Source organism: Oncorhynchus mykiss, chromosome 4 (genome assembly GCF_057628025.1).
Source record: "Oncorhynchus mykiss isolate SJ-2025 chromosome 4, ASM5762802v1, whole genome shotgun sequence".
In the NCBI taxonomy this organism is placed as follows: domain Eukaryota; kingdom Metazoa; phylum Chordata; class Actinopteri; order Salmoniformes; family Salmonidae; genus Oncorhynchus; species Oncorhynchus mykiss.
This window is the reverse complement of record NC_143025.1, coordinates 79,462,675-79,490,590: the sequence shown is the minus strand read 5'-3', so window position 1 is coordinate 79,490,590 and position 27,916 is coordinate 79,462,675. Positions and strand designations below refer to the sequence as shown.

The 27,916-nt window shown below is 43.1% G+C and overlaps 1 protein-coding gene across 1 annotated transcript in view; it reads left to right on the top strand.

The window, feature by feature from the left end:
- LOC110522476 (MAM domain-containing glycosylphosphatidylinositol anchor protein 2) overlaps nt 1–27,916 on the top strand; it is a 379,869-nt gene that overhangs the window by 280,169 nt on the left and 71,784 nt on the right. The window contains exons 11-12 of the mRNA XM_021600903.3: nt 91–239; nt 13,515–13,692. Of these exons, the coding sequence (XP_021456578.2) occupies nt 91–239; nt 13,515–13,692 (327 nt within the window). The remainder of the gene's footprint in view (nt 1–90; nt 240–13,514; nt 13,693–27,916) is intronic.

Sequence of the window (27,916 nt, the reverse complement as noted above, 5' to 3'; positions counted from 1 at the left end):
ATTCCCTTGATGCCACAGATAAAGCGGGAACAGTGGAAGTTGAAATACAATAATATTTAATTAGTTGTAAATGTTTGTTTGTGTTTACAGGGAAAGCGTATCCTCCAGAGTTCTACTACGACACGTACAGTCCGCTGTGGCAGAACCGGCCTAGAGTCTATGGCTTCAAACTGCAGTGGACCCAGATGAACCCCAACGCTGTGGATCGCATCGTGGCCTACCGCCTCGGCATACGTCAGGTAGAAGTTTGTGTGTGTGTGTGTGTGTGTGTGTGTGTGTGTGTGTGTGTGGGTGTGGGTGTGGGTGTGGGTGTTTGCTGAACCTAACCCCAACCCTGGACGTAAAAAGGCCTTTACAGATGACAGAAGAATGACATGATAGAGAGAATAGCAGGAATAAACGTCATGGACATAGAGGCTCTCTGGATATTCCCAACTCGTTTTGTTCTCCTTGGATGGCTCCATCGGCCCTATGGAGAGAGAGCACCCTGTGGAGAGAGAGCACCCTGTGGAGAGAGAGCACCCTGTGGAGAGAGAGAGCACCCTGTGGAGAGAGAGAGCACCCTGTGGAGAGAGAGAGCACCCTGTGGAGAGAGAGCACCCTGTGGAGAGAGAGCACCCTGTGGAGAGAGAGCACCCTGTGGAGAGAGAGCACCCTGTGGAGAGAGAACACCCTGTGGAAAGAGAGCACCCTGTGGAGAGAGAGCACCCTGTGGAGAGAGAACACCCTGTGGAGAGAGCACCCTGTGGAGAGGGAACACCCTGTGGAGAGAGAACACCCTGTGGAGAGAGAGCACCCTGAGCACCCTGTGGAGAGAGAGCACCCTGTGGAGAGAGAGCACCCTGTGGAGAGAGAACACCCTGTGGAGAGAGAGCACCCTGTGGAGAGAGAGCACCCTGTGGAGAGAGAACACCCTGTGGAGAGAGAGCACCCTGTGGAGAGAGAACACCCTGTGGAGAGAGAGCACCCTGTGGAGAGAGAGCACCCTGTGGAGAGAGAACACCCTGTGGAGAGAGAGCACCCTGTGGAGAGAGAGCACCCTGTGGAGAGAGAGCACCCTGTGGAGAGAGAGCACCCTGTGGAGAGAGAACACCCTGTGGAGAGAGAGCACCCTGTGGAGAGAGAGCACCCTGTGGAGAGAGAACACCCTGTGGAGAGAGAGCACCCTGTGGAGAAAGGAGTGGGTAGCCGTTGGACCTTTTTACCTTCAGATAGAGGAAAGGCTTCAGATAACAGTCAGCATTGATTGGTGGTCGGCCCAGGCTACTTTAAGAATGTCAATCTTTCTGTCTTTCCTCACTCTCTCACAATTTCTTATTCTCTCATCCTCTCTCTCTGGTTCTCTTTTTCTCTCTTCTTGTCTGATTTCTCTTTCTCTCAGTCTCACACTTCCTACATCGTGGTGAAAGACAACAGTCCCATGTCAAGAAGCGTTTTCTACAGCAACTGTTGTATCACCCAATTAAGCATCCATCCAGTCTAGTGGGCGTTTGTAGTGTGCTTGCGGTGATGCCTTCTGAATTGTCCCAGAGTGGATTATAGTAGTGTTGTATTGTACTTTATGGTATTGCTAGTTGTATTGGTTGTAGTAGTCTATTGTGTTGTTAGGTAAAAGGTTCAGCTACATAGCCATGTGAACACTGTTGTGCCTAGCTTCTATGTGTCTTTGCCTCAAACGTTTCACAATATTAGCATGTTGGTAGCGTGGTTAAACTGAGGCTTGATGCCACTATATGTGGTCTCTTTCATTTTACCAATAATAATCCCCTACTGTGACAAAGTGGCTCCCTCCTTATGGTCACAGCAGGCATTGACTTTCACAACATATAGTAATGTGGGCTAGGTCTCTACACAGTCTGTTGATGGGCTGAGAAACTGTTGATCGTGTCAGGCTTGATCACAATAACCACCACCATTCAAGGAAGATACTAATCAGACATTGCTTTAAGGTCTGTATGTTGTAGTTTCTGTTGGCCTTTATCGGTTCAGAAGAAGCTCTTATTCAGAACCACTGCATTACAGGCGACAGTAAAGCCTTCTGAACTGACGTCGTCACATCTCTGCCCAAACTGAGTGAGTCTTATACCTGCCGTTCTAATCTGTTAGTATAATTCCATATTTGTTTCCTTCTACACCCCGTCAGGAATTTACGCTTGAAAAACACATTAAAACCGAGCTTGTTTGTGTACCGCAATGATTTTTCTGTCAACGATCTCGATCGGCCTGTTTGGTAAAAAATGAGGATGCGCTCGCGTGACTCGTTCATCCGTCGTGGGAGCCAACGATACGCCGGCTTCCTGCTTGCCAGGCAGGCTGTTGTTTGAGCCCTTGCCAGGAAGATACATTCACTCTTCCTTCGCTGGCATTCAACTGGTCCTTTTCACAATTTCACAGATTAATTCTGTGCCGGTGCTAAAATGGGCCCACAGTAATTCAGCAATCACATTAACATTCTAATCTGTTTTGCTGTTGTTTGGCGAGAGAAAGAAATGCACTCTTTTGCTTTTGTGGGTTTTATCTCCTACCTTGCAAGCAGAAAATCGTTGTTTGCGAGAATATATTTTCTTTCCACTCCCCCCCTCATCTCAACTAGGCTGGGTATCCTTGGCCTCCCTACCTGCTGTGGTCTTAGATACAGGAGGCATACGATGAGAAGAGGTTAAGAATGGGTTTATCGTTAACATTTACTTCTCTTTCATGTTTCATCTGGGTGAGCCTCTCCATGTTTCATCTGGATGAGCCTCTCCAGGTTTCATCTGGGTGAGCCTCTCCAGGTTTCATATGGGTGAGCCTCTCCATGTTTCATATGGGTGAGCCTCTCTTTCATGTTTCATCTGGGTGAGCCTCTCAATGTTTCATCTGGGTGAGCCTCTCTTTCATATTTCATCTGGGTGAGCCTCTCCTTTCATCTGGGTGACGCTCTCCTTCATGTTTCATCTGGATGAGCCTCTCTTTCATGTTTCATCTGGGTGAGCCTCTCTTTCATGTTTCATCTGGGTGAGCCTCTCTTTCATGTTTCATCTGGGTGATGCTCTCCTTCATGTTTCATCTGGGTGATGCTCTCCTTCATGTTTCGTCTGCCAAGAAATAATCTTGACCCTTTTTTACTTTTCCAATTTTCTTCCTTTGCGATGAGCGTTCTGATTTCATCCCTCTTGGCGATTGTGAAATCGATGGAACATGAACGAGTAAGGAGAAGAGAGGGAGCATAGAAGAGCAGGAGAGGGAGAGTGAGAGGAAGGGATGTAGGAGAAGAGGCCCCTTCATAAATAAATAAATGCTTAGATAACCCTGGTAGGACACTGAGTGGGGCGTGCTGAGACTGTGGTGCAGTAATGAAAGCGTTGGCACGTGGACCACTCTGTAACGGTATTCGTCGTTGGAAGAAGAGGAATCATCGGACCAAAGTGCAGCTTGGTAAGGGTTCATGCTTGTTTTATTAAAACTGAACACTATAACAAAAATATATAAAAAAAAGAGAATACCCGAAACAGTCCTGTAAGGTGAAAACACTAAACAGAAAGTAACTACCCACAAAAACCCTGTGGGAAAAAGCTACCTACAGTGCCTTGCGAAAGTATTCGGCCCCCTTGAACTTTGCGACCTTTTGCCACATTTCAGGCTTCAAACATAAAGATATAAAATTTTATTTTTTTGTGAAGAATCAACAACAAGTGGGACACAATCATGAAATGGAACAACATTTATTGGATATTTCAAACTTTTTTAACATTTCAAAAACTTAAAAATTGGGCGTGCAAAATGATTCAGCCCCTTTACTTTCAGTGCAGCAAACTCTCTCCAGAAGTTCAGTGAGGATCTCTGAATGATCCAATGTTGACCTAAATGACTAATGATGATAAATACAATCCACCTGTGTGTAATCAAGTCTCCGTATAAATGCACCTGCACTGTGATAGTCTCAGAGGTGTGTCAAAAGCGCAGAGAGCATCATGAAGAACAAGGAACACACCAGGCAGGTCCGAGATACTGTTGTGAAGACGTTTAAAGCCGGATTTGGATACAAAAATATTTCCCAAGCTTTAAACATCCCAAGGAGCACTGTGCAAGCGATAATATTGAAATTGAAGGAGTATCAGACCACTGCAAATCTACCAAGACCTGGCCGTCCCTCTAAACTTTCAGCTCATACAAGGAGAAGACTGATCAGAGATGCAGCCAAGAGGCCCATGATCACTCTGGATGAACTGCAGAGATCTACAGCTGAAGTGGGAGACTCTGTCCATAGGACAACAATCAGTCGTATATTGCACAAATCTGGCCTTTATGGAAGAGTGGCAAGAAGAAAGCCATTTCTTAAAGATATCCATAAAAAGTGTCGTTTAAAGTTTGCCACAAGCCACCTGGGAGACACACCAAACATGTGGAAGAAGGTGCTCTGGTCAGATGAAACCAAAATTAAACTTTTTGGCAACAATGCAAAACGTTATGTTTGGCGTAAAAGCAACAGAGCTGAACACACCATCCCCACTGTCAAACATGGTGGTGGCAGCATCATGGTTTGGGCCTGGTTTTCTTCAGCAGGGACAGGGAAGATGGTTAAAATTGATGGGAAGATGGATGGAACCAAATACAGGACCATTCTGGAAGAAAACCTGATGGAGTCTGCAAAAGACCTGAGACTGGGACGGAGATTTGTCTTCCAACAAGACAATGATCCAAAACATAAAGCAAAATCTACAATAGAATGGTTCAAAAATAAACATATCCAGGTGTTAGAATGGCCAAGTCAAAGTCCAGACCTGAATCCAATTGAGAATCTGTGGAAAGAACTGAAAACTGCTGTTCACAAATGCTCTCCATCCAACCTCACTGAGCTCGAGCTGTTTTGCAAGGAGGAATGGGAAAAAATGTCAGTCTCTCGATGTGCAAAACTGATAGAGACATACCCCAAGCGACTTACAGCTGTAATCGCAGCAAAAGGTGGCGCTACAAAGTATTAACTTAAGGGGGCTGAATAATTTTGCACGCCCAATTTTTCAGTTTTTGATTTGTTAAAAAAGTTTGAAATATCCAATAAATGTCGTTCCACTTCATGATTGTGTCCCACTTGTTGTTGATTCTTCACAAAAACATATCTTTATGTTTGAAGCCTGAAATGTGGCAAAAGGTCGCAAAGTTCAAGGGGGCCGAATACTTTCGCAAGGCACTGTAAGTATGGTTCCCAATCAGAGACAACGATAGACAGCTATCCCTGATTGAGAACGATACCCGGCCAAAACAAAGAAATACAAAAACATAGAAAAAGGAACATAGAATGCCCACCCAAATCACACCCTGACCAAACCAAAATAGAGACATAAAAAGCTCTAAGGTCAGGGCGTGACACACTCTTCCTACACACCAGTCCTCCTCTCCTCTACCTGCTATTTATAGCCAGAGCAGACCAGCGAATACTAAACCTGTTCTGTTCTGTTCCTCTTCCATTCCCACAGAATCATTATCAGTCCCCCTCACCGCTGCCTTTGAATTAATACTGAGGGCTGGTGGGCTTTATGCCTCTGTAATGAATGGCTCTCTGTTATCGTCTGGGGCCTGGACAGACAGGCGGACGGGCAAGCTAGGCCGGTCGGGCTGAGGAGAGACAGTGTGAAACCGTAGTTGAAAGGAAGGAACGTAGGAGTGAGGAGAAGTACAACGCAGGATCACAGATCACCGTGGCTGCTGTCTGTCTGTCTGTCTGCCTGCCTGCCTGCCTGCCTGCCTGCCTGCCTGCCTGTTCCCTTCTGGCCCTACTTCTGTACACTCACTACTTCAAGGCAAGGAAACCTTTTCCTTTTTACTCTCTCTCTCTTTCTCTTTCCTTCCTTCTCTCGTTCATTGCAATGAGGCAATGACAGTCTTTTCCTTCTTACTCTGCTCTGTCTCTCTCTTTCTCCCTCTCTTTCTCCTCCTCCACAGTCAATTGATCTGTCAGTCAGTGTTGGATCAGTACGCAGGGTGAGGAGCAACACAGATCAATAGCAGCAGACTAATTACATGCAGCCAATCTCTCTCTCTGTCCCCCTTCCTCTCTCTCTCACTGCCCCCTCTCTTTCTACCTATCACTCTCTCTTTATCTCTCCCCCTCTCTCTTTCTCCCTCTCTCTCGTAATATTGCGAAGCCACTTTGATTAGTCCTACGTTTCACTCTGCTCCCGCTCGTCTCTTTGAGCAACTCCTCTGATTCTTAAAGTTACCGTGCAAATCCCACGAATTGTTGCTGCAGTCAAGTGAACTTACATGTGATAAGGCACTCTGCCTCTGTCTGACTCCCTGTTAACAAACACTTTGAGTGAAAGGTAATGGCATACGCAGAAAATAATAATTGCGTCAAGTGGCGACGAGTCAAACAAACAATAATGGGGAAATAAAACAGAAACACCAAACTTAAGGAAGTCGAACAGAGACCCATTGTTGGAAATCACGTTCAAATAGTGAACGGGTTCTGTAATGAGCAATTGCAGTTCGATTTAATTATTTAAAAGACAATTCTGTTCCCTGATGGTGGAAATATGGATTCATCAGCTTCCATTTGCTCAGTCAGTTTGAGGCAGAGTGGTTCTGAAGCCAAGATTGGCATTTAAGGCCTCCATCTGCCGTTAACAGCAGTTACTACTTCCTCACACACGCACACACACACATGCACGCACACACACACATGCATGCACACTCACACACGAACGCTCCTGGGCACTCATATACACACACACACACTTCCTCAACTCTCATCCTGAACCCTTCCAATTCATGCCAATTAGCAGAGGTGCCTTTTGTACTCTGTGGTAGAGTGTAAATTAAAAGGGTTGGCGCAAGCAGTTACAGCCCGTGTACAATTATCAATAACAGACAAAAGCAGATTTACCTGTGAACCTAACTTAATGACAACTCTCAGTCCGTAATTACAGAGCAGACACACTCTAGTTAATTACTTAATTGTCTCTGGCCTAACAAACACACACACACACACACACACATTGCATCATTACAAACTCATCTATCGCTTCTCTCTTTCCCTCTCTCCTCCCTCTCCCTCTCTAGCCTGGCTTCAAACATTCACACAGACATATGGTGACTAATTGTGATGCAGAAGCTGTTACAATCCTCTTTTCCAGGTCTCTGCTATTCTACAACTGATCTTCTAGGAGAAAATACAACCCTCTTTCCTCTCTGTCTTTCTCTTTCTTGCCCCTCTCTCTTCTCCCCCCTCTCTCTCTTTCCTTCTACTCTCTCTCTTTCCTTCTACTCTCTCTCTTTCTACTTTCTCTCTTTCCTTCTACTCTCTCTCTTGCCCATCACGCTCTCTCTCTCTCCCTCTCTCTCTCCCTCTCTCTCTCGATCTCTCTCTCGTTGGTGTGCATGCTGGGAGTAAGTTGGGAAGCAGGAGTGATTGTGGGAGCGACTGGAATTATTTTCACTATTGGGTTTCGGTGTGTATAAATGCATACACACTACTGTTCAAAGGTTTGGGGTCACTTAGAAATGTCCTTGTTTTTGAAAGAAAAGCACATTTTTGATCCATTAAAATAACATCACATTAATCAGAAATACAGTGTGATCAATTAGCCTTTTAAAAGTATAAACTTGAATTAGCTACTGTAACACAACGTGACATTGGAACACAGGAGTGATGGTTGCTGATAATGGGCCTATGCAGATATTCCATAGAAAATCAGCCCGTTTCCAGCTACAATGGTCATTTACAACATTAACAATGTCCACACTGTATTTCTGATCAATATGATGTTATTTTAATGGACAAAAAAATAGCTTTTCTTTCAAAAACAAGGGCATTTCTAAGTGACCCCAAAAGTTTGAACAGTAGTGTATATTGAGGGATTTAGTTGTTGTAAGGTTATACTGTCTCAATATAACTAAGCACGTATAGGGGTGGTGGGACAGTCGAGGTTGGTCTTCTCAAGGGAGCAACCAGCGGGAGGGGCTTGTGTAGATGTGGGGGAAAAGTAGGAAAGGAAAGCAGTGTGGCTATGGGGGCAATTGTGGTAGGTCAGGAAAAAAGAATAGGGGGGAACAGTCGGTGAGACTGTGATTGAGGTTGCTGAGGGGGTGCTGGAATATGAAATGGGAGTTCAAGAGGAGAGTGCAACAATGGAAAATTAAGTAGCTGTTTTTAAAGTACCGAGGAGTAAGTGGAAGAATTTAAGGGGTGGCAAAGGCTCTAATTCCAAGAGGAAGGTAGAGATTGATAAATCAGTTTAGGATAAACAGGTTGTAGAGGTGGAATTTTCTTCGGGGGACAATAGCGATAGTGAGGCATCTGATGCATCACAATAAAATAGCGAGAGAAATGTGGTGGAAGGTATGGGATTGAGAAGGTACGCAATTTTTTGAATTTGACAAAAGGAAATAAATATATGCAGGATTATAATGTAACAGATTATTTTCCTGAATGTTAATTGTTTATTGAATCCGCAACATTTCTGATGTCAAAAATAACGGTGGGAGGTTTGACAAGCCCTGAAATCTCTAGACTCAAGAAAGTGGTCACGAGAGTGACAAGTGATTTAAATTCTAAAGGAAATGACAGAGTTCAGTCGCAGCCTTAACTCTGTAAAGAAATGTGTTTTCTGTCTCTTACTCTGCATTTTCTTTCAGCCATGAGCAGTTTTAATATGTTTTAAACATAAATGGGGCGAGAGACGTAAAAAAAAGAGCCGTAGTGTATGAGTTACTAAAGGGAAAGGGAAGTGACGTAAGTTTTCTACAAGAAACGCATAGTAATATGGAAAATTAAGTTATGTGTCAACAGGAGTGGGGGGGCAGTGGTGTGTTGTCACAAAAACTCAACAAGTTGGGGTGTGGCCATCCTGTTCTCAAGAGGGTTTTTGTCTTTATCATATGAGGTTGAGGGGAGGTTATTAAAAGTTAGAGCCAGATATGAAAACATCACAATGTGTCTGATAAATGTATATGCCAGTAGTGGCAGTTGAGAGGGTTTGTTTTTTTAGAGACATTATCAAATACCATTGAGAAATGTAATACTGAGGATTATTTATTTATTGCTGGGGACTTTAACTGCACAGTCAGTGATTTAGACAGAAATCACAAAGAACCTCAACAATTATTTAATCAGCGCACAATGAACATCACCAGAGATATCACCAGATCAATGAACGTCACCAGAGATATCACCAGATCAATGAACGCCCTAGAGTCTGAGATAGTGGAGCTCCTGACGTTTGTTGAGACCACAGGAGTTCGGGGCCATACTCAGGCCCTCAAGAGAAAAAAAGCTGCATTGGCAGACCTGCTGGGTATCTGAGCACATGGGGCACTAGTGAGAAGTACATTTCAGGGAATCTCTGAAATGGATTCATCATCCAAATTTTCTTTGGTTTAGAGAAAAAGAATGGACTTCGGTTTTCTGCTTGACAATTTTAGATTTGACAGGGAAGCTGAGAGGTCAAATACACTGTTAACATTTTCTACTGCTAAATTTACAACTTCACTATTACAGTGAAACATTTTGTCCAGGAATTTGTCTAGTCTCTCTCTCATATATATATATATTCAATTCAAGATGCTTTATTGGCATGGCAAACATATATTAACATTGCCAAAGCAAGTGAGGTGTATGTACAGTGGAGAGATGAAGTATTTGATACACTGCCAATTTTGCAGGTTTCCCTACTTACAAAGCATGTAGAGGTCTGTAATTTTTATCATAGCTACACTTCAACTGTGAGAGACGGAATCTAAAACAAAAGCCAGAAAATCACATTGTATGATTTTTAAGTAATTAATTTGCATTTTATTGCATGACATAAGTATTTGATCACCTACCAAAGAGTAAGAATTCCGGCTCTCACAGACCTGTTAGTTCTTCTTTATGCATCCCTCCTGTTCTCCACTCATTACCTGTATTAACTGCACCTATTTGAACTCATTGCCTGTATAAAAGACACCTGTCCACACACTCAATCAAACAGACTCCAACCTCTCCACAATGGCCAAGACCAGAGAGCTGTGTAAGGACATCAGGGATAAAATTGTATACCTGCACAAGGCTCGGATAGGCTAAAGGACAATAGGCAAGCAGCTTGGTGAGAAGGCAACAACTGTTGGCGCAATTATTAGAAAATGGAAGAAGTTCAAGATGACGGTCAATCGTCCTCGGTCTGGGGCTCCATGCAAGATCTCACCTCGTGGGGCATCAATGATCATGAGGAAGGTGAGGGATCAGCCCAGAACTACACGGCAGGACCTGATCAATGACCTGAAGAGAGCTGGGACCACAGTCTCAAAGAAAACCATTAGTAACACACTACACCATCATGGATTAAAATCCTGCAGCGCACGCAAGGCCCCCCTGCTCAATCCAGCACATGTCCAGGCCCGTCTGAAGTTTGCCAATGACCATCTGGATGATCCAGAGGAGGAGTGGGAGAAGGTCATGTGGTCTGATGAGACAAAAATTTAGCGTTTTGGTCTAAACTCCACTCGCCGTGTTTGGAGGAAAAATAAGGATGAGTACAACCCCAAGAATACCATCCCAACCGTGAAGCATGGAGGTGGAAACATCATTCTTTGAGGATGCTTTTCTGCAAAGGGGACAGGACAACTGCACCGTACTGAGGGGAGGATGGATGCGGCCATGTATCGCAAGATCTTTGCCAACAACCTCCTTCCCTCAGTAAGAGCATTGAAGATGGGTCGTGGCTGCGTCTTCCAGCATGACAACGACCCAAAAACACACTGCCAGAAGCATCTCAAGGTCCTGGGTGGCCTAGCCAGTCTCCAGATCTGAACCCAATAGAAAATCTTTGAAGGGAGCTGAAAGTCTGTATTGCCCAGTGACAGCCCCGAAACCTGAAGGATCTGGAGAAGGTCTGTATGGAGGAGTGGGCCAAAATCCCTTCTGCAGTGTGTGCAAACCTGGTCAAGAACTACAGTAAACGTATGATCTCTGTAATTGCAAACAAAGGTTTCTGTACCAAATATTAAGTTCTGCTTTTCTGATGTATCAAATACTTATGTCATGCAATAAAATGCTAATTAATTACTTAAAAATCATTCAATGTGATTTTCTGGATTTTTGTTTTAGATTCCGTCTCTCACAGTTGAAGTGTACCTATGATAAAAATTACAGACCTCGACATGCTTTTTAAATTGGAAAACCTGAAATATCGGCAGTTTATCAAATACTTGTTCTCCCCACTGTATACAGTGCCTTGCGAAAGTATTCGGCCCCCTTGAACTTTGCGACCTTTTGCCACATTTCAGGCTTCAAACATAAAGATATAAAACTCTATTTTTTGTGAAGAATCAACAACAAGTGGGACACAATCATGAAGTGGAACGACATTTATTGGATATTTCAAACTTTTTTAACAAATCAAAAACGGAAAAATTGGCCGTGCAAAATGATTCAGCCCCCTTAAGTTAATACTTTGTAGCGCCACCTTTTGCTGCGATTACAGCTGTAAGTCGCTTGCGGTATGTCTCTATCAGTTTTGCACATCGAGAGACTGACATTTTTTCCCATTCCTCCTTGCAAAACAGCTCGAGCTCAGTGAGGTTGGATGGAGAGCATTTGTGAACAGCAGTTTTCAGTTCTTTCCACAGATTCTCGATTGGATACAGGTCTGGACTTTGACTTGGCCATTCTAACACCTGGATATGTTTATTTTTGAACCATTCCATTGTAGATTTTGCCTTATGTTTTGTATCATTGTCTTGTTGGAAGACAAATCTCCGCCCCAGTCTCAGGTCTTTTGCAGACTCCATCAGGTTTTCTTCCAGAATGGTCCTGTATTTGGATCCATCCATCTTCCCATCAATTTTAACCATCTTCCCTGTCCCTGCTGAAGAAAAGCAGGCCCAAACCATGATGCTGCCACCACCATGTTTGACAGTGGGGATGGTGTGTTCAGGGTGATGAGCTGTGTTGCTTTTACGCCAAACATAACGTTTGGCATTGTTTCCAAAAAGTTCAATTTTGGTTTCATCTGACCAGAGCACCTTCTTCCACATGTTTGGTGTGTCTCCCAGGTGGCTTGTGGCAAACTTTAACCAACACTTTTTATGGATATCTTTAAGAAATGGCTTTCTTCTTGCCACTCTTCCATAAAGGCCAGATTTGTGCAATATACGACTGATTGTTGTCCTATGGACAGAGTCTCCCACCTCAGCTGTAGATCTCTGCAGTTCATCCAGAATGATCATGGGCCTCTTGGCTGCATCTCTAATCAGTCTTCTCCTTGTATGAGCTGAAAGTTTAGAGGGACGGCCAGGTCTTGGTAGATTTGCAGTGGTCTGATACTCCTTCCATTTCAATATTATCGCTTGCACAGTGCTCCTTGGGATGTTTAAAGCTTGGGAAATCTTTTTGTATCCAAATCCGGCTTTAAACTTCTTCACAACAGTATCTCGGACCTGCCTGGTGTGTTCCTTGTTCTTCATGATGCTCTCTGCGCTTTTGACGGACCTCTGAGACTATCACAGTGCAGGTGCATTTATACGGAGACTTGATTACATACAGGTGGATTGTATTTATCATCATTAGTCATTTAGGTCAACATTGGATCATTCAGAGATCCTCACTGAACTTCTGGAGAGAGTTTGCTGCACTGAAATTAAAGGGGCTGAGTAATTTTGCACGGCCAATTTTTCCGTTTTTGATTTGTTAAAAAAGTTTGAAATATCCAATAAATGTCGTTCCACTTCATGATTGTGTCCCACTTGTTGTTGATTCTTCACAAAAAAATAGAGTTTTATGTCTTTATGTTTGAAGCCTGAAATGTGGCAAAAGGTCGCAAAGTTCAAGGGGGCCGAATACTTTCGCAAGGCACTGTATATGTATATCTCTCTCTCTCCCTCTCTCACACTCTTGTTCTCTCTAATGTTCAATACCTTCCTATTGAATGCAGGATCCCATCTCTTTGCTTCTTTGTATTCCATACTGGTTCAAAGTCACGTTGCCATTGTCTGACTAGCAGGAGCCGTATGATGGCGATTCAGATTAGATCATCACCTGAAGGCAGGTTCACGGGATAGCAACATGAAAAGATGTGATGTAAAATTCTCTTTACAGTTGGAGTCTCTTTTAAGGCACGTGCCCGGTCTGTGTGATGTGATGGATAGAGAAACGTTGTGGACTGTGATTAGAGGGAAACTTCAAAGATGACCATGTTTGGTGAGAGGATGTTGATCAGGATGAGAATGGAAAGGCAAGTGTTGAGAATCTACTATAGATTGGTTAGCATCACCTCTGGTCATGCCCCCTGGCGTGTCTTGTAAAGGTTTCTAAACTACATTCATGACATGATTCTCATTCCTATTACATTTTTCAATCAGGACTTACTCTTCTTCTCCATTCACAAAGGCAACACTGGTTTGAAACACCGAAATGTGGGAGTCTTATTATAGTGTTATTTACTTTCCGTGTGTGTGTTTGTGTGTGTCCGTGTGTGTCCGTGCCTGCATGCCACTGAATTCATGCGTGTGTTAGTTTCACAAATTCTAACTTTGTTGTAATGTGTCCTCCTGTCCAGATGGGACAACAGCGGTGGTGGGAGCAGGAGATCACTGTGGAAGGAACCATCACCAAGGGAGAGCTGATCACACACAACCTGACAGAGCTTATCAAGCCAGAGGCCTATGAGGTGCGCCTCACCCCAATCACACGCTTCGGAGAGGGGGACTCCACGATCAGGATCATCACCTACAGTGGTGAGTAGACCATTGGATCAGTCTATGTACTGTATGTCTAAGGTTGCACAATTTGGATAAATTTCAGAAAATTCCCAAGTTTTCCAGAAATCCTTGTTGAGGATTCCTGTTTTCCTGCTCATTCCCTCCTGATTCTGGGAATCTTCCAACCGGGATTTCTGGAAAACCTAGATATTTTGGGAACCCTACTGTATATCTAGTTGTTCCTTTTGATTGTGGATGTAATAACATCAGGCATATATTATTAGGGCTGTTGCGGTGACCGTATTACCGCCATACCGGTGGTCATGAAGGCAGTCAAATTCCACGTGACCATTTAGTCACAGTAATTAAGCTCTGATGCTGCTGATAGTCATTAGTAGCCGAGCAAACTTGCTGCCTGGTACTCAGCAACATTTCTATAGGCTATGCAATTGTGTGAGAAAACTGAGTGTATGCCTCTTAAAAAGAGGAGGATCCCATCAGCTATCTATAGCCTAGGCCTACCATATTTATTTCTAAACTTTCCTAATATTTAGCACAATGCTAATCTTTACAACCGGAGTATAGCATAACTGGCTGGCTTGAAAATGAACAACAGGAAAATTGTCCTCCATTCTCTATTTAAGTGTAGAGATAAGATGTATTTTCCCCTGTTTCGAGACAGGTGCATGATAATAGTCCATTCTAAGTTAAAACAAATTTCTCACATGTATAATTTAGTATCTGTAAAGACGAGATTAAATCAAGAATAGTCTGATGCGTGACAATATTAGCCTGTCACTTGTGAATGATGTATTATCACTTATCACTTGTGAATGATGCCCAGCTTAAGGCAAGAAACAATGCCTTTTTTTTGTGACTTTTTCGAATCATAGTCACATAGACATATGTTTTGATAAGGTTTGTATCACAACTAAACTGGCCAAATAACTTGTTAAAATGAAGCACATGAATCCGCTTTACAGCGGGTGTAGAGCCTAACTGGCATACATAAACAGCACGTGAGTTTCAAGTTTGGGGAAGATCATTTTCACCATAAAAATGTACCTTTATTTAAAATACATGCATAATCGCATTTGTGGTCATGATGGTGTTTTCCCGCTAATGGAAGATTTGCGCTTTTAGCCTACTGCCGTGTGCACATTGCTTCACTTATAATGTGAAGAAATAGACTAATAGTTTACCAACATTTTAAGCTTAATGTTCTCATCTGTTGCGTCAGCCTCATTGCGTGAAATTTTTTTTTTTTGATACGTGGTTGTATTAAGTGGTTGTATTAATTTGCGATCTATCGTATCCCACAACTGTTGCGGAATATTTATTTTTCTCGCATAGAATAGGTCAACTTTTGTACTATAGGGGATAGTAGATTGACATAGGCGGCAGGTAGCCTAGTGGTTAGAGCGTTGGGCCTGTTGCTGGATGGAATCCCATAGCTGGTAAAAATCTGTCGTTCTACCCCTCAACAAAGCAGTTAACCCACCCCGGTAGGCCGTCATTATAAATATGAATTTGTTCTTAACTGAATTGCCTAGTTAAATAAAAAAAGGCTAGTGCTTTTGCTGTTCGTTAGGCCTACTCATCTTGTTGGTTGACGTAAAATAAATGTGGACAGTTCTTTCAATATCTCCAATATGCACCTCGGAATTGGATAAGGATGCTCACTTGCGTCCCCAAGCAGGCAGCACCCAGGAAGATTATGCATTATGGCCACACAAAGATGATTCCGCCAGGAAATTTGAGGCATTATCAAGTACTTTTAAAATTGTGAATGAGAGACTGACGAAGTGTGTACAGTCTGCACAAAATAACAAAGCAGAGCTCATGCCTTTCAAGCGACGTTTTTCAAATCATCATTAGAGTCACATCATGTAGCCTTTTTCAGGAGCTAGCTTGGCTATGCTAGCTAACCCACAGCAAACCCATTATTGACAGTGAGATACCGGAGCTAGCTTGGCTATCATGCTAACCCAGAGAGCATAAGACACAAAGCATCATAACATCTGTCAGTAAATTCAAGATCCCATCTGCAATCTTTGTCAGAATGACAAGACAGTGTAAGTAAATGCTATATGTATCTGAATGACTACTGGTTAAGTGATGCTCAGGCTATAGTTAGCAGATATCTTTTAGCTAAGCTAGGCTATAGGACCTGTGATTGAGAAGCACTCTGACACTGACTGTGCTGTTAGGTGTCAGACACACCGTGTGCCTGCCTGCGTGCTGCACCCTGAGATGAGCTGCTGCCCGACTTCTGCAGTTTTGAATTATTCAGTTTTACGGCAGCTCATTAGAGCTGTGAGAGGCTGCTTCTGCAGCTCTGAACAGCTCCTTTCCCTGGTGTGTGTGTGCGTGCGTGCGTGCGTGTGTGTGTGTGTGTATGTGTCTGTCTGTGTGCGTACATGCGTGTGCATGTGACTACACTAATTGCTAATTACAGTAGTGTAGGCCTGGAAATGGGCCAGGGAGGGCACCAGCTCCCACTACTACACGCCCACATGCTATCAAACCAGTGGATAGTCTGTATGCTAGGGATGTCTCACGTGACTGTGAGACTAGCATCGGAAAAATAGTTGTAATTACCATTTTACTGTCATTATCACTCTCGTACTGTATAGCATTCTCCAAATGAATAAATATAGAAACTGAGTGATGTAATGACATATGATGTACCTAGTGCAGGGTTCCCCAACTGGCCGAATTTGGCCCACAGGTGGCTTTATTTGCCCCCCCCCCCCCCCCAGTTTTATTTTTCCCCCTTTTTTTCTCCCCAATTTTGTGATATCAAATTAGTAGTTACAGTCTTGTCCCATTGCTGCAACTCCCGTACGGACTCGGGAGAGGCAAAGGTTGAGAGCCATGCATCCTCCGAAACACAACCCAAGCCGCACTGCTTCTTGACACACTTCCCACTTAACCCAGAAGCCAGACGCACCAATGTGTTGGAGGAAACACCGTACAACTGGCAACCGTGTCAGCGTGCATGCACCCGGCCTGCCACAAGGGGTCGCTAGAGCACGATGGGGCAAGGCCATCCTGGTCGGCCAAACCCTCCCCTAATCCAGATGACTCTGGGCCAATTGTGCGCCGTCTCATGGGTCTCCCGGTCGCGGCCGGTTGCAACACAGCCCGGGATTAAACCAGGGTCTGTAGTGACGCCTCAAGCACTGCAATGCACTGCCAAAGACCGTTGCTCCACTCGGGAGGCCCCCAACCACAGGTTTTCAGAGCAAAAAATAATAATATATATTATATGGGGTTGAATTGTCATTGTTGGACATAAAAGACTGTTAAAACATCAGGGAATCAGGGAATCAGCGCCAAGTGATTTTAATTTAGGAAATCTGTTCCCAAGTATTCTCACACATAATAGAGACATATACCATTGTAAGGGAGGTTTCAAATGATTATGTTTTAGTAAAATTATATCTGTTCGGGCTTCTTGCGGTCAATTTGCAATCTACAAATGAGGTGTAATTATGTTCTGGACTCCCGACCATGCGCTCAAGAACAAATTTGCCCGCGGCTGAATCTAGTTAATGATCCCTGCCCTAGTGCATCACATCATGTCATCAGCGAGGAGACATGCACAAGAATCTGATTAAAAAAGATATGTCATTGTGTTAGTGTTAATTACAGTGTTATTATACCACCTGAGGTTCACTAGTTGATAGGAAATATAATTAGCCCATATGTTTCATAGTTTTTTTGAGTTTGCAGGAAAGTAACATAATGACTATGGAGCAACATTAGATCAATTTCCTGTAGACCAAGATTAAGTTAACTCATCATTGGGTTCTGCGATGATGATGATGATGTAGGCTTACACAGCTTTTTAGATCTGACAGAATGGCAAGATGAGCAATTCCTCCTTTGTGGGCGAACAGCAGAGGATAGCAGGTTTGCTGAGTTTGTTAGTGAAAACTGCTTAGTGTCCCAAGCTGGCTGTGGTATGAAGAATGGCTGTGTCACCAATCTCCCTCAGACACACTCTGGGATTCTACTGTTGTGACAAAGTCAGCAGCTGTTTGCTGATCCAAATTCAGTATTTGCTTCCCAACAGCCCCTCCAAAACAGACTTAATGTGTAGGTGGCCCCCTACCTGTCCCACACACATTGACAGTGTAGCAAAGACTCTCTATTACACAATCCTTTTGTCCTGAAATAATTAAATATCATGTCTGCCCTGGCAGACACTGCAGTACCTGGTCAGAATACCAGCCAAAGGTGTGTGAGCGTTCTGTCTCCCTGGCATGATCAAACCCTCACTAAATCTGACTGTGAGTATATTCAGCACTGCTGTGTGACCTGTCTATATCCCTCTAGCACAGGTGAAGGGGTCACTGGTAAGCTAGTTGTGTGATTCAGTCCTCTCCTGTCTGTGTCACTGCGTTCAGAGACTGGGCTGAGGCATGCCCTGCAGTTTACAATGCTGCTGTTAAGCTCATCCATTCAGAAGCTCAGAGTGATGGGAGTATAGTCTATCTCACCAATTTGTTTTCTCTTCTCTTCCTCTTACTTTGTCGTCTTTTTAATTTCTCCTCTTCTCTTCTCTTCTGTCCTCTACTCTACTCTCTTATCTTTCCTCTTGTCCTCTTCTGTCCTCTTCTCTCCTCTCTTCTCTTCTGTACTTTTCTCTCCTCTTTTCTCCTCTTCTGTCCTCTTCTCTCCTCTCTTCTTTTCTCCTCCTCTCTTTTCTTCTTCTGTTCACTCCTCTTCTCTTCTCTTTTCTCCTCTCTTCTCTTCTCCTGTCCTCTCCTCTCTTTTCCTCTTCTGTCCTATCCTCTCCTCACTTCTTTTCTCATCTCTTCTCTTTTCATCTTCTGTCCTCTTTCCTCTACTCACTTCTCTTTTCTCCTCTCTTTTCCTTTCCTCTTCTCTCCTCTCCTCTCTTCTCTTCTGTCCTCTCCTCTCTTCACTTCTTTTTTCATCTTCTGTCCTCTTCTCTCCTCTCTTTTCCTGTTCTGTACTCTTCTCTCTTCTCTGTTCCTCTTCTGTCCTCTTCTCTCCTCTCCTCTCTTTTCCTTGCCTCTCTCGATGCAGGAGACAAGCTGGAAATTGAAGCACCGTAATAGCCTGTAATGCATACACAGATAGAATGAGAGAGAAAAACAGAGTGAAAGACAGAAGAAAAGAGAGAGAGTAAGAGAAAACATTTCAAATGAAGGACACAGGGATGTGATCCCAAAGTTATTTCCGTCCTCGAGATTCAAGCAGTGTTTCTGGAATTCACAGTGATTATTCCGGTTGGCAGGTTTGAGCCGTGAACACGCCATCACAGTCTTTAAGAGATGGCCCCTCACCAAGACCAGACCCTTTAAACGTGATTGATATGAATCTTGGAGAGCAAGCGGTGGCCGGAGATTGTAGGTTGTGGGGTTTATGAACGGTCGGGTTGTTCTGGCCTATCGGCACCTTGAGCCTTGCCATTAAACGCTTTGCTTTGTAATACAGTAGCGGACCAGTGGACATGGAAGCCTGCCAAGATGAAGTCACTGTCTCTCTCTCTCTCTCTCTATGTGTGTGTGTGTGTGTGTGTGTGTGTGTGTGTGTGTGTGTGTGTGTTAGCCGGACCCTAGTGTGTGTGTGGCTGATAATGAGCTCTCCGTATCACGGTCAACATGGTGGATTTGAAACAAGATGCACTGGCAAACCCATCTAGTGGACATCTAGTCTACCTGGCAGACACATCTAGTAGAAACCTAGTCTCCCTGACAGACACATCCTGTAGAGACCTAGTCTCCCTGTCAGACACATCTAGTAGAAACCTAGTCTCCCTGGCAGGCACATCTAGTAAACATCTAGTCTCCCTGTCAGACACATCTAGTCTCCCTGTCAGACACATCTAGTCTCCCTGGCAGACACATCCAGTAGAGACCTAGTCTCCCTGTCAGACACATCTAGTAGAAACCTAGTCTCCCTGTCAGACACATCCAGTAGAGACCTAGTCTCCCTGGCAGACACATCTAGTAAATATCTAGGCTCCCTGTCAGACACATCTAGTCTCCCTGGCAGACACATCTAGTAAACATCTAGGCTCCCTGTCAGACACATCTAGTCTCCCTGGCAGACACATCTAGTAAAGACCTAGTCTCCCTGGCAGACACATCTAGTCTCCCTGGCAGACACATCTAGGCTCCCTGTCAGACACATCTAGTCTCCCTGGCAGACACATCTAGTAAAGACCTAGTCTCCCTGTCAGACACATCTAGTAAACATCTAGTCTCCCTGGCAGACACATCCAGTAGAGACCTAGTCTCCCTGGCAGACACATCTAGTAAACATCTAGTCTCCCTGTCAGACACATCCAGTAGAGACCTAGTCTCCCTGGCAGACACATCTAGTAAACATCTAGTCTCCCTGTCAGACACATCTAGTAGAAACCTAGTCTCCCTGTCAGACACATCTAGTAGAAACCTAGTCTCCCTGTCAGACACATCTAGTCTCCCTGGCAGACACATCTAGTAAACATCTAGTCTCCCTGTCAGACACATCTAGTAGAGACCTAGTCTCCCTGTCAGACACATCTAGTAGAAACCTAGTCTCCCTGTCAGACACATCTAGTAAACATCTAGTCTCCCTGTCAGACACATCTAGTAGAAACCTAGTCTCCCTGTCAGACACATCTAGTAGAGACTTAGTCTCCCTGTCAGACACATCTAGTAGAAACCTAGTCTCCCTGGCAGACACATCTAGTAGAGACCTAGTCTCCCTGGCAGACACATCTAGTAGAAACCTAGTCTCCCTGGCAGACACATCTAGTAAAGACCTAGTCTCCCTGGCAGACACATCTAGTCTCCCTGGCAGACACATCTAGGCTCCCTGTCAGACACATCTAGTCTCCCTGGCAGACACATCTAGTAAAGACCTAGTCTCCCTGGCAGACACATCTAGTAGAAACCTAGTCTCCCTGGCAGACACATCTAGTAAAGACCTAGTCTCCCTGGCAGACACATCTAGTCTCCCTGGCAGACACATCTAGGCTCCCTGTCAGACACATCTAGTCTCCCTGGCAGACACATCTAGTAAAGACCTAGTCTCCCTGGCAGACACATCTAGTAAACATCTAGTCTCCCTGGCAGACACATCCATTAGAGACCTAGTCTCCCTGTCAGACACATCTAGTAGAAACCTAGTCTCCCTGTCAGACACATCTAGTAGAGACCTAGTCTCCCTGTCAGACACATCTAGTAGAAACCTAGTCTCCCTGGCAGACACATCTAGTAGAGACCTAGTCTCCCTGGCAGACACATCTAGTAGAAACCTAGTCTCCCTGGCAGACACATCTAGTAAAGACCTAGTCTCCCTGGCAGACACATCTAGTCTCCCTGGCAGACACATCTAGGCTCCCTGTCAGACACATCTAGTCTCCCTGGCAGACACATCTAGTAAAGACCTAGTCTCCCTGGCAGACACATCTAGTAAACATCTAGTCTCCCTGTCAGACACATCTAGTAAACATCTAGTCTCACTGTCAGACACATCTAGTAGAAACCTAGTCTCCCTGTCAGACACATCTAGTAGAGACCTAGTCTCCCTGTCAGACACATCTAGTAGAAACCTAGTCTCCCTGTCAGACACATCTAGTAAACATCTAGTCTCCCTGTCAGACACATCTAGTAGAAACCTAGTCTCCCTGTCAGACACATCTAGTAAACATCTAGTCTCCCTGTCAGACACATCTAGTAGAAACCTAGTCTCCCTGTCAGACACATCTAGTAGAGACCTAGTCTCCCTGTCAGACACATCAAATAGAGACCTAGTCTCCCTGTCAGACACATCTAGTAGAAACCTAGTCTCCCTGTCAGACACATCTAGTGGAAACCTAGTCTCCCTGTCAGACACATCTAGTAGAAACCTAGTCTCCCTGGCAGACACATCTAGTAAACATCTAGTCTCCCTGGTAGACACATCTAGTAAAGACCTAGTCTCCCTGGCAGACACATCTAGTAAACATCTAGGCTCCCTGTCAGACACATCTAGTCTCCCTCGCAGACACATCTAGTAGACATCTAGTCTCCCTGGCAAACCCATCTAGTAGACATCTAGTCTACCTGGCAGACACATCTAGTAGAAACCTAGTCTCCCTGGCAGACACATCTAGTAGACTTCTAGTCTCCCTAGCAGACAGATCTAGTAAACATCTAGTCTCCCTGTCAGACACATCTAGTGTCCCTCGCAGACACATCTAGTCACCCTGGCAGATTCTTTGGAGTATATAATAGTGTTCAAGAGAATTGAGGTTGAATAAAGTGTCTACTGACTCTGTAAAGTTCACGTTTGAAGAAGGCATTACTTAGAAGTGTACCTTGAAGCGTACAAGCAGAGAGTACACTCATATACTCTAGTCTAGTCCTAACTGTTACAATTACTCTATCTCTCATCCTCTTTCGTTAATTGAACCATTTGTGTGGGAACAATGGAGAAATGGAGGATCGTTTTAAGTCTTCACAGCTTGCCTGGGAGTTCTTTAGCGCCCACAGTTGACACAGTATGACGCAATTTCCAGTCTATACATATTCAGTAGGCACCTCAAATGTCTGTACGCTATAGTGAACACAATATCTTTGATGGGCCAGTCATAACTTGTTGTTCAGTAACTGCTACTGCACCTGGACAATCAGACCAAATAATGTTTAAGCATGCTGTGACAATACTTACTGTCAAGTTCGGTCTATTGTCTCTGGTCGTAAAACACAATAATACACAATACTAATACTACACAAAGTAGAAATAAAAATATATTTGTAATGGCACTGCCTGGCATGAAGTGGGTGTGGGTGGGTGTGTCGTGGAGAGGGTAGAGGGGGAAAGATATGACTGAAGATATGACTGACACATCCATTTAGACTAAGGCTGTGTGACTCAGAGGCTGCAGGTAAAATATCAGTCAAATGAAATATTTTCATAAGCAAAAGGCCTCAAAAAATGGTAGAGAGAGAGAAATGTGGAAAGAGGGGGAATCAGAGGAGAGAGCGATAGAGGAGGGGAAACAGGAGAGAGAAAGGGAGAAATTGGGAGAGGAAAGAGAAGAAGGGAGGAGAGATATTCGGCTTGGGAGTGCTCACTAGAGGATAAAAGAATAGAACTGTCAGAAAAATCAGCAGCATCTGTTTCCAGGCCCGCGGCTAAAGCATAAAACTATTCTCTAAACCAGAATGGTTGATTCCCCTCTGTGGAGCCTTTTATTTCTCTGCTGCGCTGTGGAACTACACTGTTTGGACTTGGGATTCAGTCTCATCGATATGCTTGGAAATATAAAAGAGCCTATAGCAACATCTCCTTAATCTTTTACTCCAAACTGTAGGCACACAGTATGCCAGGGATCATCAACTAGATTCAGCCGTGAGATGATTGTTTTCTTGAGCAGATGGTCGGGGCGCCGTAACATAATAACAAATCATTTGTAGACTGCAAATTGACCAATATTGTTATTATCTTCTATTATTATGTGTCGGAATACTTAGGAACAGATATCGTAAATTAAAATCACTTGGAACTGATGTCCTGATGTTTTTACAATGCTTTATGTCCAACAATGACTTTACATTTATTTTATTATTATTGTTACTTTGCTCAGAAAACTTGTGTGTGTGTGTGGGGGGGGGGGGGACCTGCGGGCCGCCAGTTGGGGAACCCTGCTGTATGCTTTAAACTATTCAACCTCTCAAGTCAATGTGTTTGAATGAGTGGGACTGCTACAAGGCTGAAACAGTTATTGTACCATTAGAATTGATTTGTGTATGTCCTCGTTATAGGAAATACATCATGGTTGACTGTTGGATTTCTCAATACACAAGCACAAAGACACCAATTTTCAAGCTTCTGCTATTGGCCGGCAGCACCTGTTAGGGCAAACAGACACACCCACAGTGACTCACCTAGAAGTGGTTCCTTTAGAAAGGGGCTGTCAAAATATTGTGGTAACCCTGGCAATTGCAGCACAAAATAGTGTTTTACTGTCTCTGGGTGGACTGTTTAGTCCTGTCCTGCAGTCAATTGACCAAGTCGCCCTCTAGTGGCCTGAAGGGTGGAATATTATAAAAAATAAAATCATAATTCCATAATTAATAATCATCTGGTGTTTATGTCAAACAGTTTTGTTATATTTCAGTCTTCTGTGATGTACATAAAGTGTAATATTGGGATGAAAATTCAAAATGTAATACATTTAAACCTTAAACGTCTCAGGTGTCTTCTTTGTTTTAAGACCATAACCGTGTGTGATGTGTATACTTTAGTTTCAAAGTAGATGTGTTTAAGACTACCAATAATCACTTTGTGACCCTGATTTAGCCAACAGCAGTATTATTAACAAAAGAGGCTTATTCGGTTACTGCAGTGTCTCCTCTATCTGTAGAAAGAGTACATTGAGTGTGTACTGTATAGGAAGTAGCCTATAGGCAGCGTAGGTTCAGGGCTCTTGTCCTTCATCATGAGGGGAAGTTGCAGAAGTGTCTTGTCTTGCTACAGCCATGCTCAGTCACAATAGAACTTCCTAACAAACCACTGTAAAGAGGGCCTTGGTCAAACAACCCTTGGACTACAACAAAGAGTATATAGAAGAAGAGTAATATCCATTAGACACTTGCAAGATGATGTGTGAAACTTTCCATAAAGGACAAAAATGTCCTTCTTGCTTTCATTCTCTCATCTCCTCTCCTCTCCCAATTCCTCTCCTATCTTTTCTTTTTCCCTCCTCTGCTCTCTTATCTTCCTTTCATCTCCTCATCTCTTCTCTTCTTCTCTCCTTTCCTCTTCTTTCCTCTCCTCTTTTCACTGTCTCTTATTTCCTGTCCTCCTCCTTCCTTTTCTTGTCATGGATTGAGAAACAGCTGTGTTTATAGCTAAAGGACAACAATAAGTCTGAAAAATGGCTCTCTTTTCTTTTATCTCCATGAATCGCCTCTATTTCAGTTTGCCTCAGTGTATAGGAGACCTGGCTGGCCATTCAGTTCTTAACCAATGTTTTTGTTTTGGGAATGATTTGTTAATACTTCAAATCTAATTTAATCGAGTGGATTAAAATCTATTCCTTCCATGAGTTGCTGCGTTCCATAAATCATTGCCGGTAGCTGTAACACAGTTCTGCGGTTAAGCTGAAGTTGCACATCTATTCACGGGGACAGGAATCTAACATTAAAAAGCCCATACATCTTCCTGACAGCTTAAATTGTATTTACTCCACAAAAAATGAGCTGCGGGGCTAACTGGCTTAAATTGAGGGGAAAACACCTCCATACACATACAGTCAAATAGCTAGGTGGCTAACACAGAAAGGTCAAGGGGAAAAAACAGTGTTTTTTACCCTTGACCTTTCTGTGTTAGCCACCTAGCTAAACCATCGTAAAATTATCAATGAAGAATGTTGATGAAGCCAGGCAGAGGAGTGGCAGGTAGAATGCGCAATGACCCTGACAGGTATTTCAATAAAAGGGACAATCTACTGGATCCTGTTCTGTGAATTATATTTCTGTAACTGGCACAGCCATCTTTTAGTGGAATGTCACCAGTGTTGCTCTAGAATATTAAAGTATTCTTCTCATGTTTATGTAACTGTAGTGATATGATAGACAGGTCACCAGTGTTGCTCTAGAATATTAAAGTATTCTTCTCATGTTTATGTAACTGTAGTGATATGATAGACAGGTCACCAGTGTTGCTCTAGAATATTAAAGTATTCTTCTCATGTTTATGTAACTGTAGTGATATGATAGACAGGTCACCAGTGTTGCTCTAGAATATTAAAGTATTCTTCTCATGTTTATGTAACTGTAGTGATATGATAGACAGATGTAGCTCTAGAATATTGTAATTATAGTTATTAAAATCAAATGCAAGCATACGTTTGTTTTTTTAACAAGGAATAATGAGTAGAAAGGTAAGGTCAGACTGTTTCATCAACTCATTCATTTAGGCTCTCTACAAAGAACTCATTACAGGCCACCATCAGCGCAGAAACCAAAACGACACACTCCTGAAAGACCGGTGGGTTGCCTGATATCATTTACAGGGATGACTTTTCCAGACTACCTGACCAGGGAAAACGCTGAGCCCTAGTATAGTTAGTTATACGAGGCCCTTCGTTTTTCCTCATCACCCCACATGTTCAGGGAAATCTCCTGGGGCCTCATTTATAACCGTTGCACACAAACATTTTGAGCACGCCATTTCTGAAAAGTCTAAGCATGTACACAAATATTGAGATTTATAAACTTGGCACATGCCATACATACTCATGTTTCCTGTGGTAAAACTGTGCACGTGAACGAGCATTAAAACTCCACCTGGAAAACACCTCCATACACATACAGTCAAATATTTTGCATAAGCTACCGGTCTATTTATTGTGTTGGCAGAATGTTTTCATATTTAGCAGTCATTTATACTGTTTCTGGAAAAGGACAGTGTCAGTTTCTGAACAAGAAAACAATAGCAAATTGTCGTGGACCTGTCTACAAAATGTTTGAATTTAACAAAGTTTTATATCGACTTTCTCCCCCAACCTAAATATTATGGACTGGCGGTGAATTCTGAAAAATTGTAGGGCAGGCTACAAAAAAAAGATGCAATTACAATACTTACAGTAGTTAGATGTTTTAATGTATTCGTCATAGTACTACTGATATTCATCACTGCATTGTTGGGAAAGAGCAAGCAAGAAAGGCATTTCACTGTAATTGTGCACATGACAATAAAAACTTGAAACTTGATACATAGGCCAACTTCAATGTAAAAGATAAGCTGTTAAAATCTATATACTGGGCTTCTAGGTCCAATTAAATTAGAGATTCACATGGTCATTTGTTGTATGGCTCCTTTGGGAATATGAACCCATCATGGCCAGAAAAGGTGAGGAATATATTCTGCAATGGTTATGAAATGTCAAATTATTTTAGATGATTCCATAGTTTTTTAGGAATAAGCTTTTCATCATAGCCCCCATTTGCACGAAATACCTACTTGCCAGCTTGCAATTACGGCTGTGGTGGGCTTTACATTTTGACAGCCGGTTATTGTCAAGCAAATAACTGCCAGTCTCACGGTAATTGACCGTTAATTAACATAAATACATTTAGCATGTCCTGGCTTCCACACATAGCCCACAAGCCACTGGTGCAGACCTTTGGGACATCTACATTTTAAAAAGTCTAATAAATCAACTTAATGTAGCCTACACCATCACAATAAATCCATTATTTATTTTAGACAGGTCTAAAGAAATATGATAAGGAAAAAATATATGGATTTCAGAAGAACAGAATGGCGTACTATGAGTCCCCAGATCAGGCCCTGATCTGGCTATGTCATATGGCTGTGGGCTACACTAGTTCATTTAGCAGACAATATTTGCGTAGAATTCTGTGTCATTATTTTATTTTATTTGATAATGTGAAGAATACAATTGAATAAAATAGAAAGGTTATTTTCTCCATACAATTTCTGAGGGAGTGTGCACATGTGGCTATTCTGTGTTGAACATTTAACAGGAAACAGGTCCTCCTATATGCATTTAGAGTTATTAATGCAACTTTAGTTGTGATTAAAATGAAAGGCTGTATGTTTTGATTTTTAATACATTCTAAAGCTGCATGATGCAACTCAAATTATTTTTTTTTTTTTAAGTTTCATGAAAGGCATGAGCTCTGCTTAGTTTTTTTGCGCAGGCTGCGCACACTTCATCAGTCTCTCATTCACAATTTGACAAGCACTTGATAATGCCTCGAACTTCCCAGCAGCATCACCCTTGTGTGGCCGTAATACCACCTAAGGAAATCCATGCCTTTTGCAGACAGTGGCCATTGTGCCCTTGGGCTGAATATAATCATTATAATTCCCTTCTCCCAGCTGCGTGCTCCGAAGCGCCTCTCACTCACATGGCTTTCTCAGATATCTCAATTCTTATTAGCCAATGCCTGTCAGTGATTGGGCCCTTCTCAAACCTTAGCTCTGGAGTATGCTACAAATGAAGACGGACACATTGTGGACGCAACTGCGCGCATCCTTCCTATCGAATTCCGAGGCGCAAAGGTAAATGTGAACTGTCCACATTTACCTTTCGTCAGCCAACAAGATGAGTAGGCCAAACAAACAGCAAAAGGACTGGCCAATGTCAATCTACTATCCCACATAGTATAAAAGTTAACCTATTGTATTGGTCAACTTGTCCTTCTGTGTAAAAAAAGGAATACTCCAAACATACTCTGGGACAGTTTGTCACGAGTCCGACCGAGGGTGGTTC